General features: G+C 41.4%; 1 protein-coding gene across 1 annotated transcript in view; it reads left to right on the top strand.

Moving 5' to 3' along the window:
- Positions 1 to 4,555: 4,555 nt before the first annotated feature.
- Positions 4,556 to 23,754, top strand: part of PAPSS2 (3'-phosphoadenosine 5'-phosphosulfate synthase 2) — a 102,890-nt gene continuing 83,691 nt past the window's right edge. Inside the window, 1 exon segment of the mRNA XM_017868864.1 lies at positions 4,556 to 4,891. Within this exon segment, the coding sequence (XP_017724353.1) occupies positions 4,865 to 4,891 (27 nt within the window). The 5' untranslated portion in view covers positions 4,556 to 4,864.

Here is a 23,754-nt window from a genome sequence, read left to right as displayed (position 1 = left end):
TTGGACCTGGGAAGTGTCCCTAATTACCACTGAGCAAATGGGAGGCCAACCACATGGCTAACACACTCTGAAGGGCATGAAGAAGAGAATGTGCAAAAGCATGCTGCCACCTGATTGTATGCGGTAGGTCCTCTGTTACAACTTTCCCTACTCTTCAATTGCATTTCTTAAAATCAGCAATACAGATACTTATAATTTTCTGAACATACCATGTTATTTCATGCATCTCTCTACTTTACAATTTTCAAGTTTACACACACACCCATCTTATGGAGGGAGTGCTGACAAAAACCCTACCACTTGTGTTTTTTTGTTTGTTTTCTTGTGAGACATGGTCTCACTCTGTCACCCACGCTGGAGTGCAGTGACACAATCTCAGCTCACTGCAACCTCCACCTCCTGGATTCAAGCGATTCTCGTGCCTCAGCTTCCTGAGTAGCTGGGATTACAGGTGCGCACCACCAAGCCTGGATTTTTTTTTTTGTATTCTTAGTAGAGACAGGATTTCACCATGTTGGCCAGGTTGGTCTCGAACTGCTGACCTCAAATGATCCACCCACCTCAGCCTCCCAAAATGCTGGGATTACAGGCCTGAGCCACCACACCTGGCTCCCAGCATTTTTTAAAGTCTCAGTTCATGTATGATCTTTCCCCAAGAAAATCGGACATCAGTCCACACTCTCCTCCCAAAGTTGAACTAGATGTCCCTCCTTTGTGCACTCACAATCTCCTTTAACTTACCGACCAGTTTAATCCACATTCTGGGTTTCTTTGAGAGAAAATAATGACCAATGCCCACAGTGAACTCAATGTTCTTCAACAGGAGGAGGCACTGAAATGCCCACTCCTTCACCTAAGCTGCGTGTTTGCTGGGATCCATTGTTTGTTCTCAAACCTGTTTCTGCCAGTCATAGTTGTTAGTTTAATTAAGTAATTTAGTTAGATGTCACTTAAGTAAATAGCACATGAGTGAAAAGAGTTGTGTTTTCTGTGAAAACAGATGGATGCGTTGGAAAGATAAGTTGCTAGAAATCGTACTTTTGAATGAACCATAGGCAAAACTACAGACAAGGATAGGGGAGGGGCGTATAGTAATCTTGAAAGAATCTCCTTTCAGATTTGTTTAAGTGCCCTTAATTTCAAGCTCCACTTTATAAAATCCCAACCTGGAAATTGTTGAAGATGCCTAATGAAAGTAGTTTATGAAGTTCCTATCAGTAGACTCATGTCACAACAGAAGCCTTTGGCCCCATATCAAAAGATTAGTAATGTGTATGTGTTAAGTCAAAATAAAATGTCTAAGGCATGCACATATCATCTTTACCTGTTCCAATTATGTACTGAAGTGATAGGGAAACTGGTGGGGGGCAGGAAGGGAGTCGGGTATCTTTCTCTTTCCATAGATTGTGAGTTTCTTGAAGACAGGGACCACGTCTTGCTCATCTAAGTAGTACCTGTGCCTGGGAAAAGTGTTCAGATCCTCAAGGATTTTTACTAAGTGCTCTTCACCCAATGGAATGCTGCACTTATTTTTGTATGGGGGGGTTTCAGGTCTTGTTCAGCATTTATGCATTACAACCACGAGGGGGCAATATAGTCACATTCCTTTGTAATGACCACCCAGTGGTGTTGCCTCCAAGTTAGAGCCCCTAATGGGATGGGCTCCCCTAAAATGCGTTGGAGAAACTGTGGCATAAGCATCTCACCAACACTGGAATTCTTTGTATATCCTTCTGCTGTTTATTTGGAGGAGCTGACTGATTCTATATTTTCTGAAAAATATAAGGATCAGCTAGCAATCACCATTTTATTAAGTTATGCAAGCCCAGACAGTTTCTGGAAGAAATGAAAATGAGATGGTGGCAGAGGGGGTGCTACAGGGGAAACCTTCATGTAAATGTTATCAGTAGTATCAGGGATGATCAATTGGTACAATGTTATCTGTGGTGCTTTTCAGGGGAGTCTTGGAGGGAACACGACTGAAGAAGTTACGGACTGTGTGTCTGCATGAAGCGGAAGACCTCAACCCTTCCTCTGTCCCCTGAATGAGTCTTCTCCCAGTTCCTATATGTCAGAATCATAGGCTCCGAAAATTAAGTTTCTCGTTGCTCATATCTTTTCAGAAAGAATGTCCTCTCCTAAGAGCAAGAGGGTAGTGAGATGAAAAAGAAATCAAAATAATTGCCTTTAAAATGAAAGACCCTGAGAAAATTAAAAAAAGAGTGTTTTGCTTTTTAGTAAACTGCCATGCTGAACCACGACTAAACTGGTGATCTGTGACATCAAAGGGTCATAAACAGCCTAGCTTGAGTCCAAAAGAACTGAGGCCTCCATTTTCACAGTAACAGTATCTATTCTAAAATAATTTTTGAGAATGAATGAAATCTAAAACAAGATAAGCAGTCCCGTTTACAGTTATCAGGGGGTATTGAAATAGTTGGCATGGAAGCTGAGTGACTCAGTGGACAGGACATTTGGGGTCAGAGCACTTGGGAAGTCAGGCTGACCTGGGTTAAAGCCTCAGCTCTGTTCCTAACTAGTGACTACAGTCAGATGCCCTCCCTTCCCTGAGGACCAGTTTTACATTACTCATATGTAAAATACAGGAATGGGGAAATTGGACAAATGATCTCAAAACCTCTCCCAGGTCTAAACAATCATATATTTCTTTCCCAGGAAATAGCCCTTAGGTATTTGTCCTTAACTTCCTTCTGTTTCAAGAAGATAGTTTTTTGTTTTTAGATGCAATATAAAAAAAAAAATCATGCAAATTGCTATCTTTCTTTCTTTCTTTTTTTTGAGATGGAGTTTCACTCTTGTTACTCAGGCTGGAGTGCAACGGCACAATCTTGGCTCACTGCAGCCTCTGCCTCCCAGGTTGAAGCGATTCTCCTGCCTCAGCCTCCCAAGTAGCTGGGATTACAGGCGTGTGCCACCACACCTGGCTAATTTTGTATTTTTACTAGAGACAGGGTTTCATCATATTGGTCAGTCTGGTCTCGAACTCCTGACCTCAGGTGATCTGCCCGCCTCGGCCTCCCAAAGTGCTGGGATTACAGGCATGAGCCACAGTGCCTGGCCGCAAATTGCTATTTTTTAATTCACACTTACTTTACCTTCTCTTAGGGCAAGATCTGGCAAAGTCTAAGATATGGCAGAAACTAATATAAAAGGATTTTTCCAATGAAATAAGAATAGGATGTTGCAATTTCAACTTCATATACATTTAAAATGTGCTAGTTTGTATGCAGAACAGAAACTCAAACTCAGTATTTGCCCCTAGCTGCTTACATTGGAAGCGAGTGGTGGCAGTTTACTCAAAATGAGTAAGAAAATAAATAAGCTGACAACTCGAGATTGTACAGACATGCAGGCTGCCTTTTAAGTTTCTGACTCCTGATTTTTTTTTCTTTCCCACCTTCCCATGGCGAAGGGCAGTCACTGAATACTCAGATCAAGTGTCTGTCTGGAAAGCTGGCAGTCTTCCAGAAATACAATTAGGTATGAAAGAAAAGTCCCATCTCTCACCTCCTTAGAATATTACTCCAACTCTTTCACAGCAGGAACACTAGAGTGGAAATGAGAAGTGTGGCCCTTGTGTGTCACGTTACTTCTTTCGAGGGTATGGTCATATCCATCCGTTTGTGGCATTATACAAGGAGTCAGTTAAGGTACAAGGGGCCTGAGACCCAGTGACTGCCCCCAAAGTGCTTGTCACTAGAGCTTCTCTCTCTCACCTCTACTCGGCCTTGACATTTGGGTTCTTTCCGAGGGTTGCCTCACACTGACCTCTGGTAAAATCTTGGAGCCCTAGGACTAGGCCTGCTCAACTTGTGCCTCCTTTCCTCCTCCTCAGGGCCCATTCCAGTGGGACAGAAGTGCTACTTTGGGGGTGGACTGAAACAAGTCGCTGGACTTCCATTGGCCACTGCCACTTGCTTGACGTTGTGAGGAGGGGCCGTGCCTCTGCAGGTCCATACCTGTAACCCGACGATACTGTTGTGAGCAGGAATGGAGGAAGTGCATGTAATCCCCTCAGCAGATGCGTAGTGAACAGACAAGCTGTGAGCCTTGGGAGTTATCACCATGTGTGATGATGCTGGTGGAGAAAGCCTGCACTGCGGAGGCTGACAGCCTGGGTTTGAATCCCCTCATTTGCAATATAATCTTGGCAAAGTCTGAAAGCCTCAATTGCCTCGTTTGTAAAATGGGGAGTTAGTAGGACCTCCTGCCTGGGGTCGGAGCAGAATGGAGGGGGCCCATGAGAATTAAGGCAGAGCTCAGCGGAGTGCATTGTAAGGCTCCATGAATGTGGGCCTTCGTTTTTAGTACTGCATATGAGGATCCTGCCAACAAACCTGGCTGCTTCAAGCATCCTTGCCCTTAACCAAATAAGCTCTTAGGTCCTAGACGCAGGACGACTTCCTTGAAGAGGCGCGGGAGGCTGGTGAGGGGAGTGGAGGACGCTCTGGGACCCTCCGGGGGTGGGGCGGGCAGGGTGAACTTGACAGCGAGCCGCGCGCCCGGCGTGCCAACTGCCGCTCCGCTGCAAGGTCTCGCCGGGGACCAGGGCTGGCGGAGCGCGCGCCCGCGAGTAGGGGCCGGGCCGGGGACCCCGCCCAGGCGGCGGCGGCCGGGTCCCCGAGGTTGAGTGCTGCTTGCGGAACCGACGGGGCGGAGAGGAGCGTGGCGGGAGGAGGAGTAGGAGAAGGGGGCTGGTCAAGGGAAGTGCGACGTGTCTGCGGAGCCTTTTTATACCTCCTTCCCGGGAGTCCGGCAGCCGCCGCTGCCGCCGCTGCCGTCGCCGTCCCTGCGTCCTTCGGTCTCTGCTCCCGGGACCCGGGCTCCGCCGCAGCCAACCAGCATGTCGGGGATCAAGAAGCAAAAGACGGTAGGCTTCCAGGCGCCGGCTTCCCTCCCCGCCACCGCGCTGCAGGCGCCGACCCCCACCCTTCAATCCTCCGGCACTTGGGTCCCACCCTGCCCGGGAGGGGGCGTCTGGAGGAGGACAAGGAGGAGGAGAAAGAGGAGGGCACGGAGGGAAGCAGGAGAAAGAGGCTCTGTGTGGAATTCCCGGGGCAGCCCTCGCCCCGCAGCCTCTCTCCACCCTGCGACTCTGGCAATCTGCGCTCCTTGGGGTCGCCACGCCCGCGAGAGACCTCCCGAGCTTCTCAAGTGGGTCTGGATCTAGATCCAGGACCAGGGACAGGAAATCCCCTTTCTTTCCCAGGAGCTCTTCCAGACCCGCCTTTTCTTCTGTAGGGTCACGGAGCAGATCGAGCTGACTCCCCTTCTGCCAGGTCTGGTCGCTGGGGTTTTGTCTATGGGAACTTCCTTGGAGTGGACTTTAATGACTGACTTTCATAGAGGAAACTGCAATTATCGAGGCAAACTGGAAGAAAAAGCATTTCTACGCTGGCGGGGTTTAGTCCTCTAGCTTGATTTCGGCATCGGGTGGCATCTCGAGTTCAGTAATGAGGGGTGAGGGTGCCCCTCGGTTTGGTGGAGTAAGATGAGGGGACTGTGTTGAGGAGGCACAGTTTTACCCAGAATTAATAATATGAGCTGTCCTCTTTTAATGGGAAATATGAGGGCGTGTCAAAGAGAAAAGTTTCTTTCCCAGCAACATGGGCACCTATAAATTTTGCATTCTTGAAAATGGCAGCAGTTCTATTTGTCAATTACACCCCAATAAAGCTGAAAAAATAAAACGGGAGCAGTAATCATAGACTCACAGAGTTGGATGGCGCCTTCTAGACAGCATTGGGGCCACGTCAGATGTGGTCAGCAAGCCTTGATAAAATCTCACTCAGCAGTCTGGCCGCTGAACATTCTATCTTCAGCCACCATCCTGCAAGCCTCAGGTGATTGTACTGGTTACTGAATGGGTTGACCTCTCTCTAGTAAGTAGACTTGCAACGGACACATAGTAGGTGCCCGATAAATGTTTATTCTTATATAATGTGTATTACCGAAATATCTTTGAGGTGTATTTGTGGTGGGCCGGGGAGAGGTTTAAAAAAAAAACAAAATATAAAGCCAAGAAGTGGGGAAGGAGTGTGGAGGGGCCATGCAGGGCTGGAAAGGTCACTTGAGCAGCAAGAGAACAGGGTGGGGGCTCTGTGGCTTCCAGGGACCATACTGGACCAGCAAGAGGGTCCAGGGTGTAGGTGACATCAATTTGGGAAGAGACATTCATCAAAATCCAGCTGCCTTTCTCCGGAGTAATATTTAAGTGGGGGACTCTCATATTATTTAAAATAATAAATGAAAATCACTTGTATTTTATTCCTATTTAATGTAATTAATTTCTGTAAAATCCTAAATAGTGTCTTTTAAATGGCAAGCCTCTGTGCCTCTAGCTTTTTATATCAGTGGGGTTATAATTCCCACTTTCCTGCTTGCATCAAGAATTCCTTCTCAGTTGTGATGGGGGGCTTTGTCAAGCATTAGAAAGGGACGACGTGGTCTCTCCTCTTGATGCCTCCAGTTGGCAGGAGCCCAGGAAGAGGAGGGTTTGAGAACAGGGTCATTACAAATCAATTGTGGGGGCTCTGCACAGTCAGAAGCAGTGAGAAATTTGAGGGCCAGAGGGTTCGGTTTTTGTATTTACACATTCTGAACCTTCTGTTTTTTGTTGGGTGGCTGTATGTGTGTATCTGTTTTATACAGCATTAAATTAACTCCTGAAACAGCTAACTGAAATGGAACTTTTCTGAATTTTGATTTAGTCTAACGCAGTTATAACCCAGGTACCAACCCAAGTTCCCAAAAGGGCTAGATAGGTACTGTCAGTACTATTTACAGCAAGCCAGCTGTAAATGCATGTGGAATCTCTCAAGCTTTGAATGTTCATTCAAAATGTGTTTTGAAACCTTGCAGGCCAAAGCAAAATCTGTCCACTTGTGTGACCTCTGAACTAATCAATTATTTGATAAGTAAGTATTGGTGACCTCACAAGCTAGCCTGGGAGTGAGACTGAGCTGATCTTTTATGGTCTTATAGGAATCATCACATTGTTTACTGCACTGTCAACAGAGGACAGTTAATTCACACAGCAGCCACTACAGTAACTTCAAATATTTGTTGAGCACCTACTGTGTGCCAGGTAGTATACTGGGTGGGGTAGAGGGAAAAGGAGATACCTTTTTTCCAGGTTTTTTTGGCCACGCTCTCTGGATGAATATTGCCTTTCAGTTCAGACCACTCTAGGAAGAGTAGATAGTTTTGGTTTAAATGAAAGAGTGTAGGATGATTTTTTCATAAGCTTTAGAAAAAATAAATAAAGTGTTCTTTTATAAAGGAAGGTAGCACATTCCTTCTGTGCTATGCATCTTTACCATGGAAACCAAAGAAACAGCTACCAGTCACATTCATCCCTTCATCCCTTCCGCCCCTCACTTACCTCCAACCCTGGCTACCCTCCCACCCCCACTCCCTATACGCACACTTAGACACCCAGGAGAGGGAAAGGGACAGACTGCCTCTAGGAGACTGGAAAAAAGGGAAGGCAAAGGCCTGGGCCTTTCCTCTTACATCATTTCCTGGATTAACATTTTTCAAGGCCCACAGACAGTGCTGTTATGTTCTGGAGACACCCAATCTGAAAATATTGACTGAGATATTAAGTTATTTACGAAGGATCAAATAAGACAACGCTTGGAAGAGTGAAAAGATACTGAAAACCACAGCACTCTCCATAGATGTAAGGGATTATCAACCTTTTCCTTATTTATTTTCTTTATTATTATTTTTTTTTGAGACAGAGTCTCACTCTGTCACCCAGGCTGGAGTGCAGTAGCCTGGCATGATCTCAGCTCACTGCAACCTCCGCCTCCCAGGTTCAAGTCATTCTCTTGCCCCAGCCTCCCAAGTAGCTGGGATTATAGGCACTGCCATCGTGCCCTGCTGATTACCTTTTCCTTATAATCAGAACTGTGTACAGTATAACATTATTTTTCTAGAAGTAGCTACTTTTTTTTTTTTTTTTTTTTTTTGAGATGGAGTCTTACTCTGTCACTCAGGCTGGAGTGCAGAGGAGCGATTTTGGCTCACTGCAACCTCCGCCTCCCAGGTTCAAGCAATTCTCCTGCCTCAGCCTCCTGGGTAGCTGGCACTACTGGTGTGTACCACCACGTCCAGGTAATTTTTGTATTTTTAGTAGAGACGGGGTTTTGCCACATTAGTCAGGCTAGCATCGAACTCCTGACCTCAGGTGATTCACCCACCTTGACCTTCCAAAGTGCTGGGATTGCAGGCTTGAGCCACTGTACCCAGCCGGAAGTAATTACTTTTAAAACTATATAAAGACACTACCTAAGATAAGACACGAATTTCTCGATGAGTAACCACTGGAAGGAGGGAGAAACAAGCATTTCCTAGAGGCCAGACACTCAGACATACTGGATTTCGTCTCATCCCCACAGTAGTTCTCATCTCAGGAAACAGCTTTGTCTTCAGGGGAGGAGAAATACCAGGGGCAGGGCGCTATTGAAATTCAGGTCTGTCCAGCATCAAAACTCACCCTCTTGCCCCACCCTCGTACTTCTGTTTCAGGATGTAACTGCTCTGGCCTAAAGTTTTCTCATCTGTAAAATGTGGGTAATAATAAATTAAGGCTTACAATTGTCGTGAAAAGTAAATAACTCCTAAAAATTGTCTTACACAGTGCCAGACCCAGAGTTAGTGCTTCATATGCAGTAGCTATCTCATTTGTATTAAACTATACTGTCATGGTTTGGCATACATAAAAAGAAAAAAAAGCACACATCATACTGTTTTGAAGGCTCAGTAAATGACAGCAGCCAGAGTACTTTTGTTTTGTTTTGAGACAGGCTGGAGTACAGTGGTGCTATAATGGGTCACTGCAGTCTCGACCTCCTGGGTTCAAGTGATCCTCCTGCCTCAGCCTCCCAAGTACCTGGTACTATAGGTGCACACCATCATGCCTGGCTAACTTTTAAAGTTTTTGTTGTTGTTGTTGTTGTTTGGTAGAGATGAGGTCTCAGTATGTTGCTCTGGCCAGTCTTGAACTCCTGAGCTGAAGAGATCCTCCTGCCTTGGCCTCCCAAAGTATTAGGATTGCAGGCTTGAGCCACTGTGCTTGGCCAGCCAGAATATTTAATAAGGAAAAACAAATGCAGAAATATAGAGGTGACAATTTGAATTCTTATTGTGATAAGCTGGATAGAAGACACTGGTTGATGATTAGTGTAGAGGTACCAGAGTATCAGTGAGTTTTTGCCAACAACTTTGGCCAAGAAAGATAATCCATGAGTAAAGTAAATATTGGACTAACTTCTCTTCATCCTTCCTGTACCTTCAACTATTCCTACATGTGCCTTAAAATTAATGTTTCCCAATTCATGCCATCACCATTTATGAGATCATCTGTTTGGACTTCGGTGCAGTTAAAAGATAAATGTGGTTAACTCAGTTATATGTCTCTTTGAGATGATTGTCTTTTATCACTTTTCTCTTGATGTATGTGACTCTGTGGTTTGCTGAGGGGATAATTAGGCTTAGCTCTAATATGGAACCTTTAGGGAATTAGAGTCTGGGAAAGGCATCAATGATGTCAATCTCAGTCCTAGGAGATTTCTGTTTATTTCAAAATCTATCACTAAATAGTAAGGGGCACTCATTAGTCTTTGTGTTTGGAAGTCTTAGGAAAATGCAGAAACTAAAGGTAAATAAACATAAATATAACACCAGCTCAACTGGTCTTTTAGCCCCTAGGTGATTTGTTCATATGACACTTGAAACAGCTTATATGCCCAGCACCTGATATTGATCCTGGCACAGATTAGGTGTTCAATATTCATTGAATAAATGAATGAGTAAATGGCTAGAGAATTCATTAGAGGATGTATTTGCCCTTAGGATCTATATTTTTTCCTAGATTCCTCACTCTCCCCTCTTCTCTTTGTGTGTTTGGTAATTTTTGACTGGGTATTTGTCATTACTGCTGAACAATTACTTGCAGAGATTCTTTCAGGCCTAGGATGAACGACTTTGTTTTCAGAGAGGATTTGCTTTTGTTTCTGCCAGGTGTCTGGCCCCACTCCTAGCCTAGGACTACTTTAACTTGAATTTACCACTTTTTAAAGACTTAGGTGATATGAATTTCGATTGCTATTTTGTATATGAGGGCCAGATTGTGAATACAACTTCCCAGGGACCACCCTCCCCTTTTATACTCACTTTCTATGCCAAGACAATTGTCCTTGCGGTCTCTCTGAGTGGGAGGTAGCTTTATTCTGGTTCACTCTTATTTTTAGAGTATGGTGTTTAGAAGCCCAGCTTAAATTGAGGAAAACCTGTTTTCGTTTCACCTGAGGGGTTCTGGGCTTTAATTTCTGATCCACTTCTCTCAGTGAAGCTGTCAAAATCAGTTCATATATGCTCCTCTCAGCAAATATACCCTTATAAGGTAAAAGTGCCTCTCTGCTTACTTATCTCTTTGAGTTGTTGCTTTCTTCCAGATTTTGGCCTCATAGTTTCTTCCTATTTTGTCAGCCATTTGTTTTTTTAATTTTTAATGTTTGTTGTTGTTGTTGTTGTGGTTATTTTGTTTTTGTTTTTGTTTTTTAGATAGAGTCCTGCTCTGTCACCCAGGCTAAGTGCTGTGGTGTGATCTTGGCTCATTGCAACCTCCACCTCCCGAGTTCAAGCGATTCTCATGCCACCGCCTCCCTAGTAGCTGGGATTACAGGTGTGCACCACCACACCCAGCTAATTTTTGTATTTTTAGTTGAGATGGGGTTTTACCATGTTGACCAGGCTGGTCTTGAACTCCTGACCTCAAGTGATCCATCTGCCTTGGCCTCCCAAAGTGCTGGGATTACAGGCATGAGCCACCATGCTTGTCCTGTTGTTTTAAATTAGATTATTCTATGTTATTACTAGCATTTGTAGTTATTTTCAGTGTAAGCATCAATCTGAATAACCTACCCATCACTCTGGAAACAGAAACCTCTACCCTTTCTAGATTCTTGTGAATCATTAACATCTCCTGTCATACCTTACCAGACCTGTGCCACTCTCATAAAAGGAGTACTTTATGAACATGAACTCCAGTCAAATAGCTAGTCAAAAATCTTTGATTTAATCCCTTTTCCCTAGGATGTGCTACAGCGTGGAGTGGGGAGTGCTCACCTTATCTTGGTGGTCTCTGCCTATGCAGACATCCTTAGAGATGTGCATTGTCATGTCCAATCCTTAGTGTTGGTCTAATTCAAGTGCATTCTTGTCTAAAAGGCCCCTTCAGTTTCAACAACTCTCCTTACTTCTTTCATGCTCTCCTGGGTACCCTGAGGTCGTTTTGTTGCTCTAGCACAACTCTGAGGTCGTGGGGGATGAATTTGGTGGGACTAGTTAAGGTCCTTGACATGTCCCCACTACTCCCAGGAGTGTGGGAACTAGGTTCCTATTTTGCTGTGACCATGCAGGGACTTGGAGAAGCTCTGGGGGCCTGCTGAATCCCACCCCCTTTTCCTCTGAGATCAGAAGCACATCCAATGCCCTCTCCTTTCAGAGTCCCCAGGGCTATTTGGCCTCCCTCTTCCCAAAGCTCAGCACCAGGGGCAGGACACTACTCCCTGTTTCAGACTCAGACGGGTACCCAAGCTTGCTTTGCTTCTATTTCAATAAAGATTAAAGCTTTCCAGAAAGGTTAATTGGTTTATCATAAGCATTGGATTTATTATAAATTTTGTCTTCTTGTTCCTTTTTCCTGTCTTTTGATCACCACATTTTGAAAATTTAGAATAAATTGGCTGGGTGTGGTGGCTCATGCCTGTAATCCTAGCACTTTGAGAGGCTGAGGCGGGCGGATCACTTGAGCGAAGGAGTTTGAGACCAGCCTGGGCAACGTGGCAAAACCTCGTCTCTACAAAAATGCAAAAAATTAGCCAAGCGTTGGTGGCGCAGGCCTGGAGTCCCAGCTACCCAGGAGGCTGAGGTGGGATCACCTGAGTACTAGAGGTCAAGGCTGCAGTCAGCCATGATCATACCACTACACTCTAGCCTGGGTGACAGAGTGAGACTCTGTCTCAAAAAAACCTCAACAAAACAAACAAACAAACAATAAATTGGTGCACAAGATGAAAATGTTTTTTCTCTGTGCAAAAGAGTCACTGTATTAAAACTTGCAATATAACTTGCCTCTGATGACACGTGCTGTATAAAATGGGTTCCATCAGTTGACTGATGTGACTTCCTTTAAAATCTTATCAGCATCCCTTTCTGCATTTCAAATTTACCAGTGAAGTTGATTTTGCTATAATTGTTATCGTGCAAGCATGACTGTAATATAAGCATGACAAACTCAATCTGTGTAGCATCAAATATTAACTTTTGGCAATAAAAGCATATAGCCTGTGACAATAAAGATTTTTGAAAACAGTTACATAAATATGCCAAATGCTGCATCATTAATAGTGATAATTTCTCTGCTAGTCAATAGTTGATTTAAATGTCTAATTAACACCTGCTTTATGTTTTATTATTGATTTATTATGAAAAGTATTGATTTTTATCCACCAAGCATCTACATCCAGTCTCATACCACAATTACTTTTTTAAAAAAAATTTATGTTGGTTGTGTGCTTTTAAAGTCATTTGTAGACTTTATGGATTTAAACCACCTAGAAGAAATTCTGAGATTTTATCCCTATAAATTATTCATCTATGCCCTCCTCTAATCATTATTAATTTATGAATAATTCATGCCTTCCCAATTTCCAGCAAAGTCAGCAACTCAAGCATTAGTGATGATTTTATTTTCATACGTTTGCTAGTGTTAAAAATATGAATTAACTTTTGGCCCTCTGCTGGGGGTCCCATGGTATTACTTTGTTTCCTTAAGGTCTCTAAAATCCTTTCCTTTTTCAGTTCCTGTGAAATCCTCACTTATATATTTGTTTACCTCACTCACTCAACAATATTTATTGAATGACCAAACCAGGATCTCTATTTGTCATAATTAGCAAAGCCTTATATTCTTTAATTATAGTTTTTAGTCTATTCACTGTCTTTAAGTCTATTCTAAACACAGCATTTGCCTTTTTTAATTGAAGCACTTCATCCACACCTTTATATTTATCAATGTCTGCCCAGTAAGTCTTGCAGTGGCCTTGAGCTAAAAGCAATAAAATTCCCAATTGACTTTTCTTACGTTTCTTCATTCATTTTTCCACTAAGTTGAACATTATTTACTCTATATTAAGGCTGTCTCTACTTAAAAAGTGAATGTGTGTGTATGTTTAAAAGTAATTCTAGTATTTTACTTCTGGAAGGAAAATTAGGAAAATTAAGAGCTCACCTTTAAGCCCTTTATATGACAGTTGATATACAGCGTTAAGAGCTGTGCCAGGCTCTATGGCCATTCTTTGGGTTGACTGGGTGGGGATACTACTACTGAGCTGGAACTCGAATTACCCAACCACACACTTATCGCTTCTCTCTTTATCACATGCTTTTTGAAAGTGGCCCTGCCCATTTTCTTTTTTTTTTTTTGAGACGGAGTCTCGCTCTGTGGCCCGGGCTGGAGTGCAGTGGCCAGATCTCAGCTCACTGCAAGCTCCGCCTCCCGGGTTCACGCCATTCTCCTGCCTCAGCCTCCCGAGTAGCTGAGACTACAGGCGCCCGCCACCTCGCCCGGCTAGTTTTTTTGTACTTTTAGTAGAGACGGGGTTTCACTGTGTTAGCCAGGGTGGTCTTGATCTCCTGACCTCGTGATCCGCCCGTCTCGGCCTCCCAAAGTGCTGGGATTACAGGCTTGAGCCACCGCGCCCAGCCCGCCCTGCCCATTTTCTACAGCGTTATTTCCTCTTTCATTCAACAAGAAATGTTTTCCATGAACAAAACTTCCTCCCAGTTGGTTTATTACATTCTGACTTAGCTTTAGCATTTTATTGTGGCATTCTAGGGACGGAAAATACAGACCAAAAAGCAGTATTTGAAAGATGTTACTTGACTATTGTGAAATACTTTTGATTGGCTGGACTGTTTCTCTTTAGAAAATTAAACCCTTTTCCACCTCACTCAGTCTTCTTTAAACCTTCTCAAATGGTTTACTTGCTTTATCAAAAAAAGAGATGCCATTGATTAGATAGCATGCGATGCAGATAAAGTTGTATCCGGTAAAGGCTGGACAAAGTTCAGTTATACACCAAAGCCTCAGTTCAGTTTTACCTCTAAATCCATCCATTTCCATTGCTTCCTAAGTTCACAAAGTACTATGAAGTCGATTATAGTAACCATGTGTGGTCTTCCCAGGAATTAAATTGCTGACTCCCAATAGACAGTGTTTTCCTAAATTATATGAGTAATTATGGCTCTTGGGCCATTGCGTCACTAGTAAAACAATTTTTTGAGTAGTTACTAAAAAATAACCAAATCATAACTAAAATAGTTTTTCATTTGACCTTTGTATTTAAGTTAGCCAACAGAATAAGAAGACATCAAATAAAGCCTAGACATAAAAATTCCGATTGTGGAATGTGGGAATTTATCTGAAGTTTCTTTTTTTAGAGCATGTTTTGTTAGAAAATTCCTACTCTGTTGTATTCTGTTCATTGCCATGATTTATTGAGCACTGACCTGTACGTTAACTCACCAACTCTTCACCATCTCACGAAGCAAGTTGTGAATAAACAGTCTGAAGGGAGTTCATTTAACTGAAATGGGTCTTTAGAGAGTTACCCAAAGGAGAAGCTAGAATCTTATTAGCTTCTCTGTAGTTAATAAGATGTTTGTTTCATAGAGGCAATGAGACTTCATGCCATGTAGCCAACACAACTAGATTAGGTAACTAGTAATGTATTACTGTTTCATTTATAATATATTCTGGCAGCTGTCTACTGCTATTATCTCAAGATAATAATAATGAATTCTATTGATAAACATTCCCCAGCACTTTTATTAAAAAAGAGTAAGTGGCATAAATTAGCAAATACATGTTACCCTCACTATCACACACATTTCTTTCTTTATGGTAACATAAGGTAAATAATTGGAAAATAAATTTTATTTGTTCTCAGACTCAACCTGTAATGGTTTTTATTGCCTAGCCTTATGGTTATGTCAATATCCTGCAAAAATGAACAGAATAATTTGTTTCCACCAAAGCTGCCATACTTGAGCCAAGTTGTAATTATTAATATGATTTGTAGACAATAAAAAAGAAACTAGAGCACCAGTGCATTTTTCACATAAAAGTTTGACCCAGTTCAAAGTCGACGCTTAAGGATGTTGTCAACCGATCAATGAGGAGTGCCTAGAAATCATGGGATTGTAAAAGGTATGTTCTTTGCTGTTTGGAAGAAAGATTTGGGAGCGTTGTCTCCTTCTAACACAGAGGTAAGGGGAGTCCAAGTTTTTCAGCAATCCTGGGCTAGTATTTCAGCGATAGGTACTAGGAAGGTTCATACTCCCGTTCCCAGGAGATGATTGTATAAAAAGATGGAGCACACACACACTCATGCTGAGGAGAGCAGCATTGGCTGGGTGTGTTTCAGGGGATGAAATTGAAGTCTTTTACTGGAGAGGAGCTACGTTATTTAAATAAAAAGAATCATCGCGACTGCATAGAAATTGAATCACAGAATTTGTGTCTTCACAGTGGGATACAAAATTCTGTCTAAAGGATGTGTTGTCTCTGCACAGTTAGCCACATTTAGGGAATGGAAAAATCTGGATCATCATAAATACCCGGTTTCTCCCATTTTCTTCTCAGTGTTGAGGCTATGACTCAAAAAGCCTTTTACACATCACACTATGTTATTAATCCTTGTTGACATAATAACATCCCTTGGGATTCAGGAAGGCACCTTGTGTACCCAATAGGGTTCCCCAAATTGAAGAAAGGAACAAGCATTTGTCCAGGGACTATCCGTACAGTATCCCATCTCATCCTCACAGTAACCTATGAAGTAGTTCTTGTGCCTATTTTATAGTAGAGAACTCTAAAGCTTGTAGAGGCTAAGTAACTTGCCTCGGGATGCATAACCCTAAATGGCAGAGCTGGCACACAAGTACCATGTTTTCAATCATTCTTTTTTTCTTCAGTTAAAATAGTATATAATGGATACTATGACTGTGAGAATGCAAAAGGATCTTTTGATTACTTAAACATGCATTTTAATTTTATCTTTGCAGACTAAAAGGATGATGCAGGCACATTGAAAGGGATTTCCTTAGGGGCTTTTTGGAATGTTGTGTAATCTTTAGAAGATGCAGATTTTAGCAAATGCTGTTAAAAGGCAGTAAATGTTAGTTTGGATGAGGCTCTGCGGCCAGTTTTAGGAACAGTAGTCTTTGGAATTGAACCCAACATTTCACCTTAAGAATACAAGGCTTCAGTGTTCTAGTGGGTGAATGCATACACTCAAGAATAAGTGTTTTTAGAAATAATTGCAGTGACTTACACATAACTCTAGACCCAGCCTTGTTCATTATGTGAGTGCTGCACAGTCGAGCATTCACGAGTTACAAGTTCCCAAAGCCCCACAGGCTATGGGCCTGTTCTCTGGATGTACTAGATTTCATCAGCATTTTCATTGCTCAGCACAGAATTTTAATATTTATGGTTCAGGGAGATTGTTTTATGTACACAGCCTAATAACCAGAACCAATTGAGAAAATATATAAAGAAAATACAGAGAGGTAGCAAAGTACAGCCTACAGTGGAACACCAACAGGGCTAGTGTTAGGAGGGGCAACTGAAACCTGGGTTGAACACTATAATTGTGTGGCTTTGAGCATCTTCTAATTGCAGTTACACATTTCAGGAGACTCAATTTTATGCATGTGGTATTGCCATAAGAGTAATTGCTACCTCCCTGTATTATAGCGGGGGTCCTCTGGGCATGCATAATACCTTTCTTTCATCATGCTCATCAAGACTTATTCATACGTTGTTATCAATTATCCTAGTAGCTCTACATGCTAGGTAGTTACAAGTATTACAAATCATAGATTAGGCCACTAAAATAAAGAAATGAGGTAAATTCCCTGCAGTCTTCTTGTGGGGCGATGTAATAGTAGAGACCACGAGTTTGCCAAGTTCGGTGGCTGATTCCCATGTTTTGTCTGGGATATTGGGATGATATTTGGAATGAAGGGTTTCATATTTGGATTGCACCAAGTTAACTGTGTGCTGCGAAACATTATATGGCTTCATTTTCATTGGGAGAACTAGTGATATAAATGATGTAACATATGAATTAAGTGATTTAGCTAATTACACATATTTTTGGATGCTTCTAAAAAAGCTAATATGTGATCCTTGAAGTAAAGAAAGTTGTACATTCGAGGTTTTCTACCCTTTTTGTGTGTGTTTTATTTTAATGAGGACAGTGGGAACTACACCATTTCTTTCCTGCGAGTTCATCCTGGATTACCTTTTTATATCCATTAAACATAGAAATTCTGAAGCCATGTCTGCCTACATGTCATCCTGATTGCCTTTGTGAACAGTTGCAGATCAAATGTAGAAGCAGTTACTATTTTTAAAAAAAAAGTTGTTATAAACCAAGGGTTGAGGAAAGAGAAAGATACAGTGACAATGAGATATCTTGGGGGAAACTTGGGCCTTTAGACCAGGGGTTAGCAAACCATATCCTGTGAGCCAAACCACAGTCACCTGCCTGTTTTGGTAGGCCTATAAGCTAGGAATGGTTTTTACATTTTTTTAAAAGACTGATGGAGAAAAGTCAAAGGAAAATGATATTTTGTGGTATGAAAAGTATATGAAATTAAAATTTTAGTGTCTGCAAATAAAACTTTTGAAACACCATGCTTATTCATTTACACACTGTGGCTGCTTTTACAGCAAGGATGGATATTTCTGTGTGGCCTGCAAGGCTGAGAATGTATACTATCTGATCCTTTAAGAAAAATTTGCCACCTCCTGCTATATACAGTGGGAGCCAGTGTTCAGTTGGAAGATGCTTAGGCCCATGGCCTGTCAGCATGTAACTCTATGTGTCTGAATTCAGAGAGCTGAGTACTAGCTGTACTTCATGAACCCCATTGAACTGTGTTTGGTGTATTGTCATTGTTTTGGTAAAATATTATTTTTTTAAAGCTCTGTGGAACTCACTATTGTGTCTACCGTAATGATATTATTCAGATTATTTATTAATTACAACATTCCCTTTATAAATATCTCTGGAATTTTCTTTATTTTTGTTTTTGTAGAGACAGGTCTCCCTATGTTGCCCAGGCTGGTCTTGTACTCCTGACCTCAGGCGATCCTCCCACCTTGGCCTCCTAAAGTGTTGGGATTACAGGCGTGAGCCACTGTGCCCAGCCTGGGATTTTCTTTATATTCTCTTTATAAAAATACATAGGGAGACATTTCTGTCCAGTTTTACTATGAGAAGGGTTATATTTTTCTGAGCTCTGTGTGTGTGTGTGTGTGTGTGTGTGTGTGTGTGTGTGTGTGTAATTCCTTTGGGAATTTTGGGACCATCCAGGTTTTCCCCCTCAAGATGCCTGCCAGAAAGCTCAGAAGTGAATTTTTGGCCTACTTTTTTTTTTTTTTTTTTTTTGCAAAGCTTTATGCTTGGTAACCACTCATTTTATGCCCCTGGAGTTGTTCTCTTCTTTTTCTTGTCTACTTCTGATTCATGAGTTTTTGCTATTGCTTTGTGAAATCTTTTTATTTTCTTTTTTTTTTTTTTTTTTTTTTTTTTGAGACGGAGTCTTACTCTGTCGCCGGCTGGAGTGGCAGTGGCCGGATCTCAGCTCAACTGCAAGCTCCGCCTCCGCGGGTTCACGCCATTCTCCATGCCTCAGACCTCCCGGTAGCTGGGAACTACAGGCGCGCCACCTCGCCCGGCTAGTATTTTGTATTTTTAGTTAGAGAGAGGTTTCACCGTGTTGCCCAGGATGGTCTCGACTCTCCTGACCTCGTGCATCCGCCCGTCTCGGGCCTACCCAAAGTGCTGGGATTACAGGGCTTGAGCCACCGCGCCCGGCCCTGCTTTGGTGAATCTTCTAAGTCACTAAATACTTTTAGGAACTCTACAGAACATTAAAATATAAAATTAATAGTAAGACATATTTGAATTTTTGTTCTAGAAGGTCCCAGAGCTCTCCTTTACCATTCTACCCCAGAGAGCCCTTTTCCTTCTGCCTGTTATCGTGGGACTATCCAGGGCTCTATGCCTGCATTGCCTAGAGCCAGTCCATGAAGTGCTCATTGAGTGCTTTGTGGTGTAATGTTCTACCCTTCCTGCAAGCTTACAAATCAACCTCTTCGAGAGTGATAAAGAGAGAGCAGAGGTTCTTTAGTATCTAGGGTCCAGAGAAGTCAGGAAGGTTGTGAACTTGGATGGGTAAAAAAAAATTTTTTTTTAGCTGAAGTCTTGCCCTGTTACCCAGTCTGAAGTTCAGTGGTACAATCTCGGCTCACTGCAACCTCCACCTCCCATGTGCAAGCGATTCTCCTGCCTCAGCCCTCTGAGTAGCTGGGATTACAGGTGTGCGCCACCACACTCGGCTAATTTTTTATATTTTTGGTATAGACGGGGTTTCACCAGTTGGCCAGACTGGTCTTGAACTCCTGGCCTCAAGTGATCCTCTTGACTAGGCCTCCCAAAGTGCTGGGATTACAGGTATCAGCCACGTGCCCAGCAGTAAAATTTTTTTATAGCTTGTAACAGAAATGTAGCATTTTCTTCAGTTATGAAGACAGGCAACAAACCACAGCAATATTAGCAATACTTGTGACTATGTCACCAGCAGAAACCACAGATACTTTAATATCAAATTATATTGTTGTAGATATTGCAAAATATCTGTGCTCTTCATTACTAGAAAAATTAAGATATATAAAAAGATCTATAAAAGAGTTATAAAATACTTCAAAATTAAGATTATAGCTGTCTACCTAGACAGCTAGTTCTTGTTATTTAATACATTGCTAAAGAAGCATATTTATTACCGTGCTATGATTTTTAAAAAGCGTTTTGTTACTGTAATTCTTTTTATTTTATTGGCAATCCTTTGTGTTTTATGCATTTTAAAACACTTTTCTGAGAGGGGATCCATAGGCGACCATAGGGATTTTTGACTCAAAAAAGGATAAGAAACCTCCGTGCATGGGTGTGCCCACAGGCATGTATGCACACACGGACACAGATACACAATTTTTACATATGACTTCAAGGAGTTATAGACTCCTCTTACAAGACCTACATCTAGGAACTGCAGTTTGAGATCTTATGCCTTATTGGCTAAAATTCAAAATAGTGGGTCCTAAGAGGGGGAGCCTTTATTTTGTTGTCTTTTTAAAACACTGTTCAAATGAATCTTTTTTACTAATGACTTAAAATACCCTCTTAGTTATAGCATTAGCACTGGCTGCTATCATTTAGTATTACCTCTTCTATAAAACAAGGAATGTATATATACTTATGAAATCATTATCTTGGTTTATACCATATCAACTAGATATTTGTCAGTGAAAATTTGAAAATCTACCTCTTCATCCTCTTTGAACTGTAGTTTGCATTAAAAAGATTTGCATATTTGAATTTTCAAAACTTGATATGTGTGTATTTCGTAAGTTTGGAATTGGATACAAAGTACAAATATTACTGTAAGTTAATGACATAATCCCTTTTGTATTATTCTGTGTCTTGAGTGGTTTTGTTGCTGTAAGTCAAGCATATTTATTATTCATGTATAGGGGAGCCAAGGTTCATTTGAGAATGTAATTTTGTGCTAATAGGTTGTGTTGTAAGTCCCTGGTTAGGATTTACTTACACCTGCATGGGTTTTATGTTTCCCTCTGTTCCATTCATTACGCTACTATTCTGAATGCATCTCTTAATTTAGTGAGATCTGGGTGCGAATTTAGAGATGATGTAGTCCAGTTTTTCTCCACCCTGCTAAGCTTCACAAAATAGTGATGCCTGGAGCGCACTCCTAGTGCATCTGATTGAATGGATCTGTGTTGGGGAATGGAGGCAGTCTTCAAAAACCAACCACAAGGTTTCTTGGTTCAGCCAGGCTTCAGAATCTCAGCCTAGCCTAATTCCTTCCCCATGCAATTGAGATCATTGTAACATGCCTGAGGGCCGCTGGCTAGTTAGTGACAGATGAGTTTTCTCTACTTCAGAAAGCTATTTTCCCCTTCCAGATTTTTTTTTTTTTTTTTTTTTAATGTAAAGCCATTTCCCAGCCAATGCAGTCTTCTGTGGTCACTGCATTCCTCATGGAATATTTAAGATTGGAACGTTTAAAATCTTACTATCCTTGTCCTGTTTTACCATTACCTAATGGGAAGACAGCTTTCTGGGAAAACCTGAAGACCATTCTTTCTTAGCGAGTTGTTCTTGACGGCAGTGACTTTATCTTTGGAAATTTGCCCCGTTCCCATATCACAATTAAGGAAGTGGCTTAAGAAAGTAGCTTGTAATTCTCTAGAGTGTAAGTCTTCAGATGTCACTGTTGAACTTTATATGTTCCAATGGGAATAAATCTAAAATAATTTCCTTGTCACATTTGATAAACATGAGTATTAGGGACCCATATTGGAAGAACCTTCCAAAAACGGGCCTGCCTTTCCTTTGTGAGTTTTCAGTGTAATTCTAGCATTTCTGGGAGAAATATGTAAGTACCTCAAGGGCAGAAATGCTGCCCATTCATATGTTTCATAATTATCACCTAAAACTTAGAATGGATCACATTAACTCATAAGCTTTGTACCTTTTCCACACAAGCTAATAAATTTCCCGACTTGGTTTATCTGATCATGAATTTTGATCAACTTTATCTCACTAGGTTTAAAAATTAGTATGTTGCATTATATAGCGCTTATCTTTACAGAGATGATTCATCTTTAATGCAATAAATAAAAGAAAAGCCAAGCTGGGTGTGATGGCACATACCTGTAGACACAGCTACTTGGGAGGCTGAGTTAGTTGGGAGGATCACTTGAGCCCAGCAATTCAAGGCTGCAGTAAGCCAAGATTGTGCCACTGTACTCCAGCCTGGGTGACAGAGTGAGACTCTGTCTCAAAAAAAAAAAAAAAAAAAAGACCAGATGCTGTGGCTTATGCTTGTAATCCCAGCACTTTGGGAGGCCAAGGCAGGCAGATCACTTGAGGTCAGGAGTTCGAGACCAACTTGGACAACATGATGAAACCTCGTCTCTACTAAAAATAAAAAAATTAGCCAGGCATGGCAGTGCGCTTCTGTAATCCCAGCTACTCCAGAGGTTGAGGCAGGAAAATTGCTTGAACCTGGGAGGCAGAGGCTGCAGTGAGCTGAGATCACGACACTATACTCCAGCCAGGGCAACAGAGCGAGAATCCATCTCAAAAAATAAGATAAAATAAAAAGACAGACATTTAGTGCAGATATATAAGCTTTAAAAGATTGGGTGACTCAAGCCAATGGCATTTCTTTTTTTTCTGATTTACAGTTGTGTTTTTTTAAGGATGGCAACTTTGTTTTACTTTCTTCTTCCTTCTATATTATTTTGAAGTGAATTTGATTACAAATATTTTGAAAAATATATGCCCCTATGTATTGAATCTGAAAGCAATTACAATTTGTCCTTTTCGTCTAATTCTCCTATGCAACTATCAGAATGGAAAATAAATTTCAGGATACTTTTGGACCAAAAATGACAGAGATCAAATTGCTTGACATCTAGTAACTGGAGTGGACATGAAAGAGGAGGCAACTCTACAGCAAGCCCTGTCACCAGCCCCGTGCAGGAGAAGCATGGAGAATTAAGACAGTCGCCTCCTCTAAGAAGCTTTGTGTGCTTTTCCGGGATCTTCATTTTCCTAGGCAATATGATTTCAAAGTGTTGTCCACTAAGAACCCTTTATCAAGTTATAACTGGAAAGCTACCCACTATCTCTTTATATGACGACAGCATCCACTATGTAAGATTTATATTATATGCATGCATGTAGAATGTACTTTGAACCACTCTCTAACTATGGTCATAAGTCAGTACCTGCCGGAGAATGGAGATTTTAAAATTGTGATCACAGAGTTGAGAATATAATCTTTTAAAAAAGATATGCTTAGCCTTGTAAATAAAGATAAGCATTTTAAAATTTATTTTATAAAGAAGAGGTTTGATGGAGCAAAGATTAAAGCATTGAGAAACCATAGAAATACAAGAAAAAAACCCCTGAATATTGTGTAATCACAGAACAGGGAAGAACTCTTCTAAGTATAACACATATTCAGATACTATAAATTTTTTGAATATAAAAACTTTTTTTTTTTTTGCCCAGAAATAAATCCACTTATTTGTAGCCAACTGATTTTCTACAAAGGCACTAAGAATATACACTGGAGAAAGGATACCCTCTCCAATAAATGGTGCTGGGAAAATTGACTATCCATACACAGAAGATTGAAACTGGACCCCTGTCTCTCACCATATGCAAAGATCAATGGATGATGTATTAAAGATGTGAATATAAGACCCCAAACTTTAAAACTACTGGAAGAAAACACAGGGAAAGACTTCAAGATATTGGTCTAGGCAAATATTTTATGGTGAAGACCTTAAAAGCACAGACACCTAAAACGAAAATAGACAAATTGAACTATATTAAACTAAAAAGCTTTTGCACAACAAAGGAAACAATCAACAGCATGAAGAGACCACCTGTTGAATGAGAGAAAATATTGCATACTATTTTCCTACAAGGGACTAATATCCAGACTATACCAGAACCTCAGCAGTGAAAAAAAAAAAAAAAAAAAAAA

Source organism: Rhinopithecus bieti, unplaced genomic scaffold (assembly GCF_001698545.2).
Source record: "Rhinopithecus bieti isolate Rb0 unplaced genomic scaffold, ASM169854v2 scaffold_4655, whole genome shotgun sequence".
NCBI classification, from domain to species: domain Eukaryota; kingdom Metazoa; phylum Chordata; class Mammalia; order Primates; family Cercopithecidae; genus Rhinopithecus; species Rhinopithecus bieti.
The sequence above is the reverse complement of the archived record's forward strand: the minus strand, read 5'-3'. Positions and strand labels throughout refer to the sequence as shown.